The 1019-nt window shown below is 34.4% G+C and overlaps 1 protein-coding gene across 2 annotated transcripts in view; it reads left to right on the forward strand.

Annotated features, from left to right (window-relative positions):
* Positions 1-1019, forward strand: part of LOC106881311 (uncharacterized) — a 24914-nt gene that overhangs the window by 14992 nt on the left and 8903 nt on the right. Inside the window, exon 7 of one of the 2 annotated variants that reach the window (XM_014931650.2) lies at positions 725-873. The exons of the other annotated variant lie outside the window; for it this stretch is intronic. Coding sequence (XP_014787136.1) covers positions 725-873 — 149 coding nt within the window. The remainder of the gene's footprint in view (positions 1-724; positions 874-1019) is intronic. 2 annotated transcript variants of the gene reach the window in all.

Genomic DNA, 1019 nt, shown 5'->3' on the forward strand with positions numbered 1-1019 from the left:
CCATGCATGCACGCATGTAAACACACACACACACACACACACACACACGTATGTCTTTGTATTTGTGTCTGTCTCCCAAAATCATTTGACAGCCAGTGTTGGTTTGTTTATGCATCCATTACTTGGCAGTTCAGAAAAAGAGGACTGATAGAGTAAGTACCAGACTTTAAACAAAATAAGTACTTGAGGTGATCTGTTCAGCTAAAACCCCCGAAGGCAGTGCTCCAGCATGGCCACAGTCCAGTGACTGAAACATGTGAATAGGATAAGAAAAGATAAAAGATATCTATAAACAAAGATGAAAAATTAAATTGAAAGTTTGTGGATGAAACATATGTTCATATGAGATGCGTGTTTGTGACTTTGTGTGCATAATCATATTTCTGTATGCTTATGCATTGCTTTACATGTGTTGTTGACATGTATTTAATAAGTGTTTTAGTTCAGGATAGTTAAGCATTACTGACAGCTGGCTGAAGTAACATCTACATAGATGCAGCTAAATGATGCTTGTTGTCCTTTCCTATTTCTGTTCTCCTATCCCGCTAATTCACAGGTAACTTATGTTGATAATGTGTGTGTGTATATTTGATGTTGTTGTTCTCTGTTATTGTGTAGATTTTTTTTTTGAAATGCAGTTTTTATTTTATGTACCTTACAAATTTTCTTTCTAAAAAAAAAGGCAAAAAAAAAACAAGATAATTGCTTTGTATTGTTTCTCCAGACAGGCGTACTCTCTGCAAGAGAAACTGGAAAAGAAATGCCAGCAATTATCAATGAGCATTCCTGCATTGTGCCCTTGTGATAACAACACCAAAGATCTGGCATGGTTATACTGTAATAATAACTGCAGGTTTTATAGAAAACCATCAGGTAATTACAGTTTGCTGAATCAACAAAGCCCAGTCAAATATTAGGTTAATTATCACTAGTGATTATTTTTTTTTGTCTTAGTCCTGTCTACTTGACTTTACTGTCATATGTATATATACATACACACACATATATATGTATGTATA

Source organism: Octopus bimaculoides, chromosome 5 (assembly GCF_001194135.2).
Source record: "Octopus bimaculoides isolate UCB-OBI-ISO-001 chromosome 5, ASM119413v2, whole genome shotgun sequence".
Taxonomy (NCBI): domain Eukaryota; kingdom Metazoa; phylum Mollusca; class Cephalopoda; order Octopoda; family Octopodidae; genus Octopus; species Octopus bimaculoides.